This window comes from Bos taurus, unplaced genomic scaffold, assembly GCF_002263795.3.
Source record: "Bos taurus isolate L1 Dominette 01449 registration number 42190680 breed Hereford unplaced genomic scaffold, ARS-UCD2.0 Leftover_ScbfJmS_1382, whole genome shotgun sequence".
In the NCBI taxonomy this organism is placed as follows: domain Eukaryota; kingdom Metazoa; phylum Chordata; class Mammalia; order Artiodactyla; family Bovidae; genus Bos; species Bos taurus.
Genome location: NW_020190482.1, coordinates 1 through 15,557, shown reverse-complemented (window position 1 = coordinate 15,557; position 15,557 = coordinate 1). Strand labels below are relative to the sequence as shown.

General features: G+C 44.3%; 1 protein-coding gene and 1 long non-coding RNA gene across 11 annotated transcripts; one reads left to right on the top strand and one right to left on the bottom strand.

Annotated features, from left to right (window-relative positions):
- The first annotated feature begins 97 nt into the window (after nt 1-97).
- On the top strand, nt 98-4,911 carry LOC112445429 (uncharacterized). Of its 10 annotated transcripts, XM_059884391.1 has the most exons (5): nt 98-162; nt 1,359-1,461; nt 1,931-3,293; nt 3,516-3,715; nt 4,344-4,911. In XM_059884391.1, exons 3-5 carry the CDS (start codon nt 3,259-3,261, stop codon nt 4,601-4,603), a joined length of 495 nt encoding a protein of 164 aa, XP_059740374.1. In that variant the 5' UTR covers nt 98-162; nt 1,359-1,461; nt 1,931-3,258; the 3' UTR covers nt 4,604-4,911. The 10 variants fall into 10 exon arrangements, with proteins under 10 accessions (XP_059740374.1, XP_024844701.1, XP_024844705.1 ...); XM_024988933.2 differs by lacking the exon at nt 98-162 and having other exon boundaries at nt 769-1,461; nt 3,195-3,293; XM_024988937.2 differs by lacking the exon at nt 98-162 and having other exon boundaries at nt 769-1,461; nt 3,192-3,293.
- LOC132344742 (uncharacterized) lies at nt 4,724-15,174 on the bottom strand. Its single transcript, XR_009493688.1, has 2 exons — nt 7,909-15,174; nt 4,724-5,639 (listed from the first exon to the last, which is right to left on the bottom strand). It is a non-coding gene; the product is annotated as an uncharacterized lncRNA (long non-coding RNA).
- Nucleotides 15,175-15,557: the final 383 nt, after the last annotated feature.

Below are 15,557 nucleotides of genomic sequence, written 5' to 3'. Positions count from 1 at the left end.
AAAAAGAGAGATGTCCTGAAGTCGGGGGCTGCCCCATCTGCAAGAGAGTGTAACCAAAGGGCCCGCCTGTGGGCACTTTTTCAGTGTTGCAACCCCAAGGCAAAGACCAAGACCAGGAAGAACTTGGCCTCGGCCCAAGTCCTGGAAGCAGAGTGGCCTGAGGTGAGAGCAGCCAGGGGCTGGGCCCATCAGATTGGGCCTCACCCAGTGAAGTTTTGGGGTTGTGTTTCATTTTGTTAGCATAGTTGTGGGCCCTGCCGGCCAGGGCGCTTTGGCCTTAGTGGGCACGATCGACCCCAGCAGGATTACCTTGTAAGAGGTTGTGCAGGTGCCACGTGGAGGACAGGTGGGGGCCCCACAAGAAGGGAAACACTGCATGGAGGAGTCACTGGGGCACGTGGACTAAGCTATAAAGTCAGTCCTTGAAGCAGAAAGGCTAAGCCCCTTAACGTCTCCCTTCTTCCAAAGAAAGGATACACTGGCTGGAGGAGTCTCTGGGGCATGAGGATCGAGCTAGAGAGTCAGTCCTTGAAGCAGAAAGGCTAAGCCCGTTAATGTCTCCCATCTTACAAAGCACAGACCAGTGTGTCCAGTATTTTAATGTCAGGTACCTACTGCTTACATGTATGACATACACCCTCATAGCTACACATGTCTACTACATGCCTCTTACAAGTGCTGGGCATTGTTCTGGGTGCTGGACACTCAGTATGTAGTAGGGGATACGTAGCCCAGGATTTTTTTATTTCTGCAAAGAAAAATAGAAGAACGAAAGATTCCATGTGGTTCAGTTTGAGAAAGTTCACCATGTGGAGGGCCCCATGTGCACGCAAATTGTGGTAAAATACATATAACATAAATTTAACATTTTAACCACTTGATTGAATGACTGGGTGGCTTCAGTGGAGTCAGGCTAACAGATGGCCCTGAGGTGTCATCCACCTTTGTCCCAGAGGAACACTCCAAAGCTTGGTGGCCTTGTAGACCTTCCCTTTATTCTTCACTCTCCCCAGTGGCTCTAGGTCATTGGTCTGTGTGTCATTTAAGAATCTCTTTATCCACTTTGTTGTTAGGTTTATATTTTGGAAAGCTTCTCAGATGCCCCTGGGTCTTGAGAAGGTAGGCTTGGATTCCACGTTCTCCCCTGCCACATGCCTGCCAGGTTGAGGTGGAGGCCGAAGGCTGGTCTGAGTTGTGGTGGTCTGTGTGCTCGTGTGGTCAGTGGACCCCCTCTTCTCTGGAGGGGCAAGGAAATCCTTTGTGTGGAGCCTGGAGAGACTTGACAGCGTCAGTCTTCACAGTCTCTCTCTCTTTTTAATTTATGTTTGCATTTAGTTTCTCATTTAACTGTTTTCTAGGAGATTCCAACTCCTACTGAAGAACTAAAAATATGCATGGAGCAGCTTCTTGAAAGAATAAGAAGAAATCGCTGACCTTAGAGTGGAAAGAAGCAATACCAGGGTCAGTAGGGGGATTCTCACGTGTTGACATTTGCCCCGCGGGGGTCACCGCTGGCCTCCGTGTGCTGTCTTTAAACTCTGTCTGATTTCCAAGTCATTTTTCACACCTTCCCACTGAGCAAACCAGGGTGGATCAGTTCGGGGTTCTCATACCTTGCTTCAAATTTATGATGAGAGCTAATGTAATTTTAGAACATTTGAGGGGGGAGTTCTCTTAACTTACATTTTTGTCCATGTTACACTTTGTGTGAGATCTTAGTTCCCCGATCAGGGATTAAAACCAATGACCCCTGCAGAAGTGTGGAGTCTTGACTACTGGGCCCCTGGGAAAGTCCACTCTAACTTTAGCCTGAACTGGCGGGATTCCGATGTGCCTTAGCATGTTTTCCGCTATAGGGTGAGTCTGAGAGGAGTTATTGGGCCTGAATCAAGCATGAGGTTGAAGGTGCTCCTTTGGCCCTGCCCTGCAGCTGCTACTGGAGCACCTGGAGTGCCTGGTTTCCTGGTATGTGTCATCCCTCCAGATGACGGTGGGCAAGCAGCAGGCGCAGTCCCTAGCCGGCATGACCAGCGACGTGGAGGTGCTCAGCGCACTGAAATTGCTGTTTGAGCACCACAAGACCCTGGACGAGAGGGTACCAGCCACCCAGTCGTCCTGGATTTGTACACTTGCTGTCTTGTTAGGTGGATGATGCATGTATTTATGTAACTACTTGACTTTTGAGCTTCTTGAATTCTTGTATATATATTTTTTCTGTAAGAAGTCAGAGTTTTATATAGTTAAAAAGCGTTGCCTGTGTACATGCTCAGTCATGTCCAAATCTTTGTGACACTGTGGACTGTAGCCCACCACGCTCCTCTCTTCATGGGGCTTCCCAGGCGTGAATACTAGAGTGGGTGTCCATCTTCCACTCCAGGCAGTCTTCCCAACCCAGGGATCGAACCTGCCCTCTTGTATTGGCAAGTGGATTCTTTACCACTGAGCCACCTGGGAAACCCCCAGTTAAAAAGTGTTAGTTGGCATAAATGTCTCCAGATTTATTATATTCTGTATATCAACTTGCAGTTAAAAACTGGGTAATAGAATTAATTTAGGATAACATTTTGTTCTCTCAAATTTAGAATTTAAAGCTGTTAACAAGCAGATTTACTTGACGTTAAGATCAATGAGAGACATTAAAGGTATTCTGTGACAGTATCTATGTATTAGGGTGAGTATACACTAAGAAGTGTACTAATGTATATACACACATCAACACACAGTGACTTGGCCCCTTTTGTTTGAGTTGAGAGCGTGATTACGAGTAGCACTCGAAAGGTGTAGTTTGTTAGAAGAAGAATTAGGTGCCACACATAAAGAGGTAAGTTTGATCAGTCATTGTGTAATTTCCGTGAAGGGTTTGTCATTTGAATCCTTTCATTTTAAAAAAGAATGAAAGCTGTAGTGGTGGGCATCAGATGTTATTTATCGTTCTGATTGAGGACCTGCCCACCTGGGTTATTTTAATGACTAGTAAACTAGACTTGTGGCTCAGAGTTGCAGGATCTCTTAAGTACCCCTTTTTCCAGCAGAAGACAAATTCTGACTCTAATCACCTGGTGGTATTCGGGATGGATAGTATCACCATGTATTTTCTTTTTATGTTGCGTTTTCAGTTTAGACTTGAATTTTTCCAGGTGTTTTGCTGTCTTTACTTATTTCTTTACTCTAATTCAACTTTTTGGTTTTAGCAGATGATTCTTAAAGAGGAGAATAACCAGGAAAAGATACTAATGCACAGGGTGCTTGATGTAAATCATGAGCAAGGAAACATGCCAAGCGCCAATGGAAAGGCAAGTCCTTGGTCTCACTCTCTGTCTGGTTCTTGTCTTACCATCCAGTCTGTGTGGGGCTGTCGGGACCTCTCACCAACATACCATGTAGGTCTGAGTGGCTGTGAGGGTCTTGTGAGCTCCCAGAGAGCAGAAGGCAGTTTTGACCTCACCGATTGCCCGGAAGTGCTGTGGTCCCTCCCTCTCAAAACAAGGCTGTCTAAGGCTTCCTTTCCCCCTTAGAGACCCTCTAAGCCACGAGGAAGACCTGGCTAAGGTGATCGACCTCCAGGAAGTCATAGACAAGCAGGAGCAGAGCCAGATGGAGGAGCGCCTGGCAGCCCTCTTTGCCCATGTGACTGAAGGAGGACCTGGACATGGCCAGGAAGGACCTCCTCAAGTCCGAGGACGTGAACAGGAAACTGCAGCAGGATGTTCACGAAGTGAGTGACTGCAGCTGTGTCTGTTGTCCTGAGGTGGACTGTGAGTCCTTTGTTCTCCCGGTGATCTCAGCCTTGGCATGGCTGTGTGAGCAAGAGCAGAGCTCTGGTGAGACTGCAACTGGCTGCCTCCCCGCCTCTGCATTGAGATCTCTGGGGTAGAAGAGGCCTGGTCCAGGCATTCCGTTGGCAGTGAACCAACGTTAGGGCAGCCCTAGCGCTGTGCTGCACCCTGGGTGTGGACTCCTCATTTCTACAAGTTCTAGGGTGCCCAGTGTGTTCCTTTTTTAAAAATTCATTCATCCATTTTTTGGCATATAGTTGCTTTACACTGCTGTGTCAATTTCTGCTGTACAGCAAAGTGAATCAGTCATCTATCTATCTATCTATCTATCTACGTATCTCCCTCTCTTTTAGATTTCCTGCCCATTTACTTCACCACAGAGCACTGAGTAGACTTCCCTGTGCTATGCACTAGGTCCTCACTCGTTGACTTTATGTGTAGTATCAGTGCTGTATATATGTCAACCCGAGTCTCCCGGTTCTTCCTCCCCCACCCCCACCCCCACCCCCGCAACTCCCTGTCAAATGTGTTCCTGATGATGCTGAAATTTCCTTCTGATTCACTCAGGCGAGTCTGGTGACGTCTGTGGAGCCCGTTCTCTCGGAGAGATGGGAGCATGCTGTGTGGACTCTGCTGAGGCAGCTTGCCTGGCCATCTTCTCTGGTTTTCTGAGGTTCCGCTCCTTGAAGGGATGTGTGACAGTGATACCGGCGGTCAGACAAGTCAAGTGGCATTTGCTCACCCTCAGATCCTCAGGCCCGAGTTGTGTAACCATGTGGAATCATGATGTTTCTGGCGGTCGTGTCTGCGGGTGTCATGATTTATAAGAAACTACCTAACGGTCACCGTGAAAACAGAAGAGTGCTGGGGGTTCAGGCCTCCTCCTGTGAGCCTCACCTCTCCTCTGTGCACAGACAGACAGCGCCCACCCTGCCCACCCCTCCCCCTTGAGACCATCTCAGAGAGAACCCCTCCAACATGTGGTACAGCAAGTGTCCTTGTTTAGTAGCTTGGTGTGAGTAATTCTGCGTGAGAACTCAAAAAAGAAATATTTGCACAGGTTTGTATAAGCTATTCACACTACTCTTTGGCAACAGGAGATTAGGTGGCAGAGTTTAATACATACAGAATTCTGGAAAAAGCGTTTTTAAGACCTTTCACTTTTAATGTTAGGACTTTGCCCACATTGGTTACTTAATGACCAGGGAGGGACCTGAAATGGATTTTGAACTGGCACACAGGAGTTGTACCAGCAGCAAGTTCTGGTCCTGGTTTGAGCGTTTCATACATGTGGTGTAACTCTGCTTTAGAAGAACTAGGCTTGAGAAATCTGTGCCCAGTTGTGTTACACTTTGATCTGCTTGCCTCATTCACAAGCCAGGTGATTCCTCCCACCATAGTCAATGACAAGTCATGTCTCAGTCTCCATTCATGTAAAAAAGACTACAGGTTATTAACCTTCTGCGACTCTTAAGAAATAGCAGTGTCACAGTCTGTCAGGCCCCTCAAATGAATACACCCAAATATCAACTGGTCGCCCCCCCTCACCCAGTTCCAAACCTCTGCCTGTGTTTTTGAGTGTTGTCAATCCTGTGACTACCACTCCGTGGTACCAAGTTTGACCCTAAGGAACAATGTTTGTCTCTTCTCTCTCGCTGGCCACGAAGCTACAGGCTCCTTGAGGTGCGACCATGAGCAACACCCAGTCATACTGTCCACACACCAGAGAGGCCCTTGTCACACTCGACAGCGCTGAGGGGAGCTGCTTGGGGGAGCGGCCTACCCATGGTGGAAGGGAGCCCCTCGTAGCCTCGTCTGGTCCAGTTCGGCTCTCAGGGTCTCCAGGTTTAGAATCAGCTGGGCCTATGAAAAAGCAAATGACACAGCCTGCACCGCTTGCTTTCTGGATGTAAAATGACTTGCACCAAAATGTGTAGAACAGGTTATAGGAGTAGTTATCAACTCCAAATATTTTAATTGTGAGAAAATATTCTCTAAGTGTCCCATAGCAAATAGAAGCACTCAGAACAGTATTAAACCCTATAAACCATAATGAATAAGAAGTTCCATCTCAGGTGTAGAAAAGCTTCTGGAGGAAACACGGCAAGCCATTAACAATGATGAAGTCTGTAGAGAGAAGCTGGACTTGGGACGGGGCTTCGGGTAAGGGGGCAGGACTCACTCTATTGCCCTCGCTCCTCTCATTGCTTTAAACTGTATCCATGGAGCTCACCTGCATTCCTGGGCATTCCTCACATTCATTCCTCTACACCCCACTTCTTCATGGGGTAAAACAAGTCAAACGGGCCAAGTTTCTGAGTCACTTGACTCAACCTGGCAGCTCTGTGCTGTCGGCCATGGCAGTCACTCGCCTCCTGCAGCCCCTGAGCACGTGAGACAGGCTGGTGCAAACCTCGATGTGGAAATCACACAGGATTTCAAGACTCGCAGTGAAAAAAGGACGTCAAATAGCCTGTTGGTTTTTAAGAAAGTTTAGATTGCATATGTGGCTCATATTATCTTTCTAACGGACAGCACAGTCCACGTGAAAGGCTCACGCTTTGTCTCAGCTTTCGGGTGAACCCAGAAAGGACTACTCAGAATTCTGAACCACACACAACGGCCACACACTCTAAATCCATCTATAATGCAAACACATTCAGTGTTCAAAACCAGAAATGCTATACATGTTACAGCAGTGGATTAGCCATAAGGAAAATGTAACTCGACATCTCCTAAGCATCTTTAGTGACTGGAACAATGAACCCAGCTCAATTAAGCTCTTAACAAATTGCTAAACGATTTAGAGATTTAAGTAGCTTGTTGTTTTGCATTTCTTCTAATTGCTTTTTAACATTTTTAGCTTCCCATAGGAGAGAATTCTGAAAAAGATACAAACAGCTTTAGTGTCAATTCTTACAGATGCTGCATGGACTGCGGGATGGCTACTCTTCTGTCTGAAAGCATAAAGCACCTCGGGATGAGTGGCGGACCTCGCGCCCAGAGTGAAGTGCCAGCAAGAGGCTGGATGACAACTTTTAACATTAACTTGTACACAGACAATCTCCTCCTTCCCTGACTGATCTTTTAGATACAAGGAGGCCAGGTCCCGGCAGAAATGAAACTGCTTATAGCTTTTTGCAGTTCAGTGGTCACTCAGGAAACTGGCGCAGGTTTCACATGCCAAATTCAAGCCTGAGACAAAACTATCCCCACCTCAGGGCCAGCCCACAGTTCAGGGTGAAGTGAGGGGACCACACTGTGTGGTCTCTAGTGAGGTGTGTGTTTCATCTTGGGTTTTGTGGGGGGAAAACGTGCCACAGAACTTGTAGTGACCATTGGTCTCTCTCAGACAAGCGTTGCCCAAACGCCAACCTCGGGGAAGGTTCTGGGCCTCGTCTTTAGGGCACTGGTGCAGGTGGGACAGGTTTTCACCGAACCTGAACCAGAATGTTGCCCACTGAGCTGCTCTGGTAGAGGTTCTCAGCCATTTTTCAAAGCAAATGAAAAGAGAGAAGGCTGGAGTTGGAATATGAGAATACTTGCTTTTAGTTGATTCAGTCTTTTCTATCACTTTATGTAAAAGATCCTGAACTAAACTTATTGATTTGACTGTGTCAGGCCTTAGCTTAGCTGCATCATGCGGGATTCCTTTGTCATGGTTGCCACGTGGTCTGTGGGATCTTAGCTCCCCAACCAGCCATCGAACCTGTGTCCCTGACCTTGCAAGGCAGACTCTCAGTCACTGGACTGCCAGCAAAGCCCCAGAAATAAACTTCTAAGAAAGAAACGAAAGGGTGAGGGTGGACCTAGAAGAAAGTTCTAGCATGGTGGCTGGTAACACTGGGGCCATCAGTGGATCCGGCTCTCTGACGCTTTCTGTAAAGGTTGCAGGCACACATCTATGTCTGTTCCTTTACACACTGCCTGTGGATGCTGTCACGCTTATTCACTAGCATGAAATGCTGCTACTCAATTATTCATACCAGTAAAGACATTCACTCCGGGGCCCTCTATGGGAAGAGTTTTCCAACTCCTATGCTGGAGATTTCCCCCACACACAGGCCGGGCCAGGCCGGGCCAGGCCAGAAGCGCCTCTTTCTAAAGAGGCCATGGGGCTGGCTCACCTTACCCTCCAAAGCTGCCATTCTCTCCTTCAGATGAAGCTGAAGTTTCTCATCTGATTCGCATAGAAGCTTATCCAAGGTATCTGATAAGCATTTATTGTGCTCTTCATTTTTAGTCTCTGCATCGCCTAAAACAGGAAAAACAAAAACTCATAAACTTCAAGAGCAAGTATGGTCTTTCTTTTAAAACACCAGGGAGCCGCGACGTGAGCGGCCTATGTCTTGGTTCCCGAGGCGGTCCCCTCCCATGGCCACCTCTGGTGGGCTCTTAAGCATCACCAGAGCAGATGGGCAGGTGCAGAGGGAGGCAGGGACTTCACTTGTCAAAGGTCACTCCCAATGCTTCTCTTTGGCAGAGCACCTGGTGGACCTTACTGGCACCAGATATTACTCGTCGCAGGGGCTTGGGGAGCAAGCAGATTTACACTCAGAAACAAGCAGACTTTAAAGGGGATCGGCTTACACACATGTTGGTGGAGGAATTTCCCAGTATACAAACAGAATCTTGAGTCTGGATTAAGGGGGTAAAATGAATTCAATTTATAAAGCAAAAGGTGAGAAAATTCATTTTGGAAAAAAAGCCAGTGGAGATAGGCTTTCACATATTTGTCTTTACATGCAACATCACTTGAATTCTTTGAAATAATTGCTGTTGTTCAGTTGCTCAGTCGTGTCTGACCCTTTGTGACCCCATGGACTGCAGCACGCCAGGCTTCCCTGTCCTTCACTATTTCCCAGAAGTTGCTCAAACTCATGTCCATCGAGTCAGTGATGCCATCCAACCATCTCGTCCTCTGTCACACCTTCTCCTCCTGCCTTCGCTCTTTCCCAGCATCAGGATCTTTTCCAAGGAGTGTGTTCTTCGCATCAGGTGCCCAAGTATTGAATCTTCAGCTTCAGCATCAGTCCTTCCAATGAATATTCAGGACTGATTTCCTTTAGGATTCATTGGTTTGATTGCCATACAGTCCAGGGGACTCTCGAGTCTTTTCCAACACCTCAGTTGAAAAGCATCAATTCTTTGATGCTCAGCCTTCTTCATGGTCCAACTCTCACATCCGTACATGACTACTGGAAAATCCGTTTCTTTAAGTAGGTGGACCTTTGATGGCAAATGATGATCTTAGTTTTTTTTTTTTTTTTTTTAATGTTCAGTTTCAAGCCATCTTTTTCACTTTTTTTCACCTTCATCAAGAGGCTCTTCATCAAGGTCCTCGTGGCTTTCTGCCATAAGGATGGTGTCATCTGCATATCTGAGGTTATTGATATTTCTCCTGATAATCTTGATTCTAGCTTTTTCTTCATCCAGTCCAGCATTTCTCATGATGTACTCTGGATATAAGTTAAATAAGGAGGACGATAATATACAGCCTTGACTTACTCCTTTCCTGATTTTGAACCAGTCTGTTGTTCCATATCCAGTTCTAACTGTTGCTTCTTGACCTGCATACAAATTTCTTAGGAGGCAGGTCAGGTGCTCTGGTATTCCCATCTCTTGATGAATTTTCCACCGTTTTTTTGTGATACACACAGTCAAAGGCTCTGGTGTAGTCAATTAAGCAGAAGTATGTGCTTTTCTGTAAGTCTCTTGCTTTTTCAATGACCCAACATATGTTGGAAATTTGATCTCTGATTCCTCTGCCTTTTCTAAATCCAGCTTGAACATCTGGAAGTTCATAGTTCACATACTACTGAAACCTGCCTTGGAGAATTTTGAGCATTACTTTGCTACCGTGTGAGATGAATGCAATTGTGCAGTAGTTTGAGCATTCTTTGGCATTGCCTTTCTTTGGGATTGGAATGAAAACGGACCTTTTCCAGTCCGGTGGCCACTGCTGAGTTTTTCCAAATTTGCTGGCATATTGGGTTCAGCACTTTCACAGCATCATCTTTCAGGATTTGAAATAGCTCAACTGGAATTCCATCACGTCCACTAGCTTTGTTCGTAGTGATGCTTCCTAAGGCCCACTTGACTTCACATTCCAGGATGTCTGGCTCTAGGTGAGTGATCACACCATCGTGAATATCTTGGTTGTGAAGATCTTTTTTGTACAGTTCTTCTGTGTATTCTTGCCACCTCTTCTTAATATCTTCTGCTTTTGTTAGGTCCATACCATGTCTGTCCTTTATTGTGCTATCTTTGCAGGAAAAGTTCCCTTGGTGTCTCTAATTTTCTTGGAGAGATCTCTAGTCTTTCCCATTCTATTGCTTTCCTCTATTTCTTTGGATTGATCACTGAGGAAGGCTTTCTTATCTCTCCTTGCTATTCTTTGGAACTCTGCATTCAAATGGGTATATCTTTCCTTTTCTCCTTTGCCTTTTGCTTCTCTTCTTTTCACAGCTATTTGTGTGGCCTCCTCAGAAAACCATTTTGCCTTTTTTGCATTTCTTTTTTTGGGGGGATGGTCTTGATTACTGTTTCCTGTACAATGTCACCAACTTCCGCCCATAATTCTTCAGGCATTCTATCAGATTTATTCCTTTGAATCTCTTTTATCACTTCCACTACATAATTGTAAGGGATTTGATTTAGGTCATACCTGAATTGTCTAGTGGTTTTCCCGACTTTCTTCAATAGAAGTATGAATTTAGCAATAAAGAGTTCATGATCTGAGCCACAGTCAGCTTCCGGTCTTGTTTTTGCTGACTGTATAGAGCTTCTCTATCTTTGGCTGCAAAGAGTATAATCTGTCTGATTGCGGTGTTGACCATCTGGTGATGTCCATGTGTAGAGTCTTCTCTTGTGTTGTTGGAAGAGGGTGTTTGCTATGACCAGCGTGTTCTCCTGGCAAAACTCTATTAGTCTATGCCCTGCTTCATTCTGTACTCCAAGGCTAAATTTGCTGTTACTCCAGCTATTTCTTGACAAATTAAGGTGCGTGAGTGTAAAGTCACTTCATTCGTGTCCCACTCTGTGCGACCCTATGTGCTGTAGCCTGCCAGGCTCCTCTGTCCATGGTATTCTCCAGGCAAGAACAATGGAGTGGATTGCCATGCCCTCCTCCAGGGGATCTTCCCGACCCACATAGTGGCACCTGTGAAGCTGCACAAATTAGGGGGGGGGGTCATATGTATTTTCATTTTGTAATCTATGGCTTTGTACTATTAAAAGACTCTTAGTTCTTGGAGGATCTCTTCAGTATTGAAATGTTGCTGCAATGAGCTGTGACAGATGCCAGGATACTTGGCCTCTGGAGGAAAGGAATTCAATCCAGTGCCAGTGATGAGGCTTGATTGCTCAGAGCTTTTTATGTAATAAAGTTTTATTAAAGTATAAAGGAGATAGAGAAAGCTTCTGATATATGTCAGGAGCCACCACGAGAGATCCCAACCATGACAAACGTCATGTGGAGAGGACCTGACAGACAAAGGCGAAACAGGACTCAAGGGATTCCCTGGATCTGCTCCAGCATCTACCCCAAAACTAAAATCTGTCTGTCTACTGTTTATTATATTATGCTTTTCACCAACTTTTTTGACATTTACAGGGGGCTATCCCTGACCACCTTTTTCTGAAACAAATCAACTTAGGGCTATAGTTACTAAGTCTCCTGGGCTTGAAAGGAACATTTTTCCTGTAACCCCTCTGTTACTATTTTAGCTTGTTTGGCAGGTTTATCCACATTCTTACAACTAATGCACATGATTGTTCACAACACCCCAAGCATAACCTTCGAGCGATAAAAAAGCTTTATTAAAATAATACTGCATTGTTGAGCCAATGTTTGCTGCTGAGTTTCCTTGTCCTTTACCCAATGTGCGCCTGGGAGTACATTAACAAAAATAGTTGGTATGCAAGAAAAACAAGCAGTAGCCTTGGCATTAGCAACATAAAACCCTTGAGTTAGTAAGTTCTTTCTTTGTTGTAACCCACTGTGCCTTTGTTCCATAAGAATGTATCTCTGTTTCTTGAGGGGGACTGTAGACTAAAACGATAAAGGGAAAACAGGTTTTCTGGGCGACCAACCTTTATCAAAAAAGAGTTACAAAATGTTAACAGGCCACAGGGCCAGAAGATGGTGTGCACAACATAAGACCCTTGCTTATAAAAAGCTATACAAAAAATGTCCTGCTTTTGATAAGGGTGAAACTGATGTAATGTTGAGCTGACTCTATATAACTCTGTATCTTTCACTTCTGGAAATATGCAACTTAGGGTATAAAAGCTCCTTTTGAAAATAAAGCTACAGACCTGGCTTCATCAGAGCTTGGTCTCCCTGTGTCATTTTTTTTTTTTTCCTTTTCATGCTTTTTTCCTCTCTGTTCTTTTTTTAGGATGACTACTTAAAACACAGGGGCTCTCTGTTCACTTTTTGCCTGGGCTTCTAAGACCCTATCGGGAAGGCGCCCTGCGTCTTCACCAGGGAGAGGGCGCCCTGCGTCCTAACCCCATCTGAGAGGGCGCCTGCGGACTCTGTGAACAGAACAAGTTCTGTGTCAGGAACTTTATTGGCTTTCTGTGTAAACCAAGGAAGATTAAGCCTATTTTTCCCCCTTTTATCTATCTCCTTTACTTTCTCTATTTGCCGACACCGTTCTCCTGAGGGAATCCCTGGATCCAACTGGGGCTGGACCCCGCTAAGTGGCACCCGAAACAGGGTCCCGAAGGTAAGTCTCCCCCATTGTACAGTTTTTCGAACAGCTAGGACCCCACTCAGGATGCCGCAGACCCCCCTGCATAAAATAGGTAAAGTAAAAAACAGTGGGAAGTAAAAATCTTTTCGATGAAGAGATAAAAAAGATAATTTTCTGACACGGGTAACAGTGAGTCAAAAGAATGACAACTCTTTATAGGAGTAATCTTACAACTGTTAAACAAAAGAGGAATTAAGTTTAAGAAAGCTAATGTTCAATCCTTTTTACATTTGTACAAGAGCAATGTCCTTGGTTTCCAGAAGAGGGCACTGTTAACCTAGATATCTGGGAAAAAGTAGGGAAGCCCCTAAAAACTTATTACACTTTACATGGCCCAGAAAAGGTCCCCACTGACACCTTTTCTCTATGAAATATGATTAGAGACTCTTTAGATCCTGCTCATGAATCTGGTTAATCCACTACATTAATTGCCAACGTGATTTAGTAATAAAATATATAAATAACTTACATTAATTTATTAAAATGTATTATTATTATTTTGTAATTAAATAATATAATTTTAATATTAATAAATGTTTATGAATCTAATAATATATAAATGTATTACATTTATTACATAATGCTATGATTACATTATTATATTATATATTATATATATTAATTATACTTATGTATATACACATACATTATATATGATTAATATTTAATATTAGCTACGAATTACATTATAATTATTTACATTACATAAATAATATTACAAAAATTTATTGTAAATACTTATATTTACAGTATATTACTTTAATTAATTAAAATGTACAATTATATAAATACATATATTTATTTATGACAATGCGTAAATAATTATAAATTATTAATAAAAACAATTCGTTAATTGTTTATAATTAATATACTTCACCTCAAGATGAAAAAGATTTAAAAGAGGCAGCAGCCCGATACCATTCTAATAAAGATTGGTCTTTTTTAGCTAAAAATGCTCCTAAGAGCTTAAGAGAAACATCCCCAACCAGACCATCCATAAGATTCAGTCACCAAACAGTTAAAAGATCTCCGGAACAGGGAAAGAGAAACATGAGCCAAAAAGGGTTCCTGTAGATGCTTTTGCTCTGTGGAATGTGATTAGAAATGTCCTGGACCCCCGTCATGAGGCTGTTAGATAGCCTGTGGGGGAGGCTATGGCGGTGGATGGTGGTGGGTCTCCACTTTCTGCGCAGATCATATTTATCTACCATTGATGAAGAAAAGGAGGGAGACTGTGCTCTACCTCCTGAGAAAGGAGGGGGCTTACAGGGCACTGCAGCTGGGCGCCCTGGCGAGCCCCCTGCCCCTCTACGCAAACCTTTAAAAACTTATCCACCACTTTCTGATTTAAGGCGGTCGCTGCCGCCTCCGTTTGCGCCTCCCAGGGCCCTCCCGATCTCTGAGTCGGGAGGCACCTAACAAGTCAAGAGTCTTCGGAATAGTGTTTTATGTAGTGGTATCTGAGCCAATAACGAAACTTGTAACAGTAGTTGCCTGGATTCTTCAAAAAAAAAATGATAATAATCCTGGCTTTAAAATCTGTCTTATCTCCTGGTAGGCCTTATCACACCTCATCACTGGACCCGGCTTTTTTCCCTCAGGCTTTCCTAGGTATTCTTGCTCATTTTTCATGTGAAACTTAGAATCAGTTTATCCTGAAAATCAGTCTGAATGGCTGTTAATTAGGATTGCATTAGATGTTAGACTAACGAGAAGTGACATTTATATGACATTCAATCTGATCATTGAGAATACTGTGTGTCTTCACAATGACCCAAGTGCTTGCAGGTGTGTAGTTTCCTCCAGATGGTGTTGAAGTTTCCTTTATGTTCCCTCTGGAAACACTGGGCATCTGTACTGGAGATGCGGCATGAATGCAGCAGACACAAATTCCTGCCCTTGGACTTTTGGCTACCTGAGGTCATGAAGATATTCCCCTATGTCATCTACCGGTTTTTCTTTCCTTTCCACTTAGGTTCACTATTCACTTGGAACTGACTTCTGTTGGATCGATTTTATTCCATCTAGATGGGCAGTTAATTAAGCAGCATTTACTTTAAATCTACTTGCCTGCTCACTGGTACTGAGTCAGTGAGTGAATGAATGAAAGTCACTTAGTCGTGTCTGACTCTTTTCAGCCACCTGGACTGTACACTCCATGGAATTCTCTAGGCCAGAATACTGGAGTGGGTAGCTTATCCCTTCTCTAGTGGATCTTCCCAAGCCAGGAATCGAACTGGGGTCTCCTACATGGCATGCAGATTCTTTACCATCTGAGCTATCAGGGAAGTCACTGGTACTAGTAGTGTAATAAAGCAAGTACTCATGTATGGGCAGAACTAGATATATCTCAAAGACAGAATCAACTTTATTTTCTTCAATTCATGTCTGGAACTGGTGGAAGGAAGGACCCAAGAATGGAATCGTTGTTTGGGCCTGAGAAACAATAAGCAGTGATTACTATGGGGGGAGGGGTGGGGGGGCACCTGCAGGAACAGAGTAGAGGCAGAAAGTCATGGCTGTGGCCCTGCTGATACTGAGGCAGATTTAGACTTCAGAATGAAGATGGAGGTAGGCAGGTGGAGATGAAAGTAAGTTATATCTCTGAGCACCATTCCCTTTACAAAATTAGTTCTCTGAAAGCAAAAAAGTATTAAGATCCTCCATGTAGTCAAAAATCTGTGTACACTTTACAGTGAGCCCTCTATAACCTCGGTTTAATGTCTGTGGATTCAAAAACCATGGGACATGCCATAGTATATTTATTTTGAAAAAATACAGGTGTAAGTGGACCTGTGCAGTTCAAATCTGTGTGGTTTGAGGGTAACTGTGTTTGTAATGCATTTTGCTTATCCATTGCCCATGGATGAACGTTTGGTTGCATCTCCCTTTTGTCTGTTGTGAAGTGTGCTGTATGTAGATTATATCTCTTGAGCGGAGGCTTTCTTGTGTGGTAGTTCCACTAACTGGAAATTTATTGGTTGGGTTGCCCCTACTGCTAAGGGTGGTGGGTCCGACG